General features: G+C 34.7%; 1 protein-coding gene across 1 annotated transcript in view; it reads left to right on the top strand.

Annotated features, from left to right (window-relative positions):
- The window catches only part of LOC106111492 (fatty acyl-CoA reductase 1-like), an 8,259-nt gene that overhangs the window by 2,853 nt on the left and 4,049 nt on the right, over positions 1–1,357 (top strand). Inside the window, exons 5-7 of the mRNA XM_013293611.1 lie at positions 517–639; positions 1,020–1,145; positions 1,214–1,353. Of these exons, the coding sequence (XP_013149065.1) occupies positions 517–639; positions 1,020–1,145; positions 1,214–1,353 (389 nt within the window). The remainder of the gene's footprint in view (positions 1–516; positions 640–1,019; positions 1,146–1,213; positions 1,354–1,357) is intronic.

Here is a 1,357-nt window from a genome sequence, read left to right as displayed (position 1 = left end):
TCCACTTCATGCCTGTTTTCTGTGTGGTATTATACGGGCGAGCCGGCCTATTCGTGCTAAGATGTTAAAGCGGGCTCTACCACTGTTGAAATGAAATAAAACAACCGTTTCGTGAAGTTTAGAGTTTACCATAACTGGTAATGAAGTGAAGGATTTACAACTTGAAATGTAGTAATAAAAGTTGACCGAAATTCGAAGGGGCATAAAATATGGGAATCATTGAAAGACTAAGGGCAAGATTGACAAATTTATGAACATTTAGTATTGCATTTCATTGATTGTTCACTTAATGTACGGGGTGATAGCTTTACGGGCGTCACGTGTTTAGAATCGAAGGCGACTGTTACCTGTCCAATAAACATTTCTGGATTTGAACTTGATAGCAGTTAGATAAGTCCTATGTACCAATTATCACACCATGCTCCTAAATCATGAGTTCAGATTGAAATCACAAGGAGTGATTTTACTTGAATATTGACGATAAATTTTATGTTCTTTAAATGTATCCTAATTCAGGTATTTAAAAGATTAAAAGGGGAAAGAGCAAAGGATCTGAAAAAAGTTGTAGCGATAACCGGAGATATTGCTGAAGAAAATTTGGGAATTCAAGAGGAAGATGAAAAGATACTAGTGGAAAAGGTAAAGGAAACTTAAAATTACTAACTACTAGGTAGTAGATACTAGATAATAGATGAAGGTATCATCCGTATGAAAATGGTAATGTTTAGTGTAGGAATACTATCATAAATGCGAAAGTTTAGAGTGATGGAGGAATGGATGGATGTTTGTTAGAGTTTTTAGCCTAAATTGCTGTACGGATTTCGATGAAATTTGGTATAGATGTAGAGGATAATCTGGAAGAACACATAGGCTACTCACTTTTTTATTTTTTTTTATTTTACACGAACGGTGGTGAGGGGGGAGGGGAAACTTGTAAATACTAAATAAATCAACACTATTAAGAGACTGGTAGGATATAAAATATTGGCTATTTAGTAACATATTACCGATATTTTTAGGTGGACATTGTCATTCATGCAGCTGCTACGATAAGATTCACAGAACCATTACGAATAGCAATGAATTTGAACTTCGAAGGAACAAAACGTGTTCTTAACTTGAGCAGGAAATTAAAAAAATTGCAGGTATGGTTTACTAAACCGATGTGAATATAAAGCTAGTTATTAAGATTAATTTAGCATGTTTTGTCTAGACATTGGTATACATATCAACCGCATACTCTAACTCGAATCGTCAATACATAGAAGAAATAATTTACCCGCCACCGGCTTCATACAAACACGTGTATGAAATAATAGAGAAGTACGGAGATGATGCTGAACAGACTAACAAGTTA

The sequence above is a fragment of the Papilio polytes genome, unplaced genomic scaffold (assembly GCF_000836215.1).
Source record: "Papilio polytes unplaced genomic scaffold, Ppol_1.0 DF824158.1, whole genome shotgun sequence".
Lineage (NCBI taxonomy): Eukaryota > Metazoa > Arthropoda > Insecta > Lepidoptera > Papilionidae > Papilio > Papilio polytes.
Note: the sequence above shows the minus strand (reverse complement) of the source record. Positions and strands in the feature narration are given on the sequence as shown.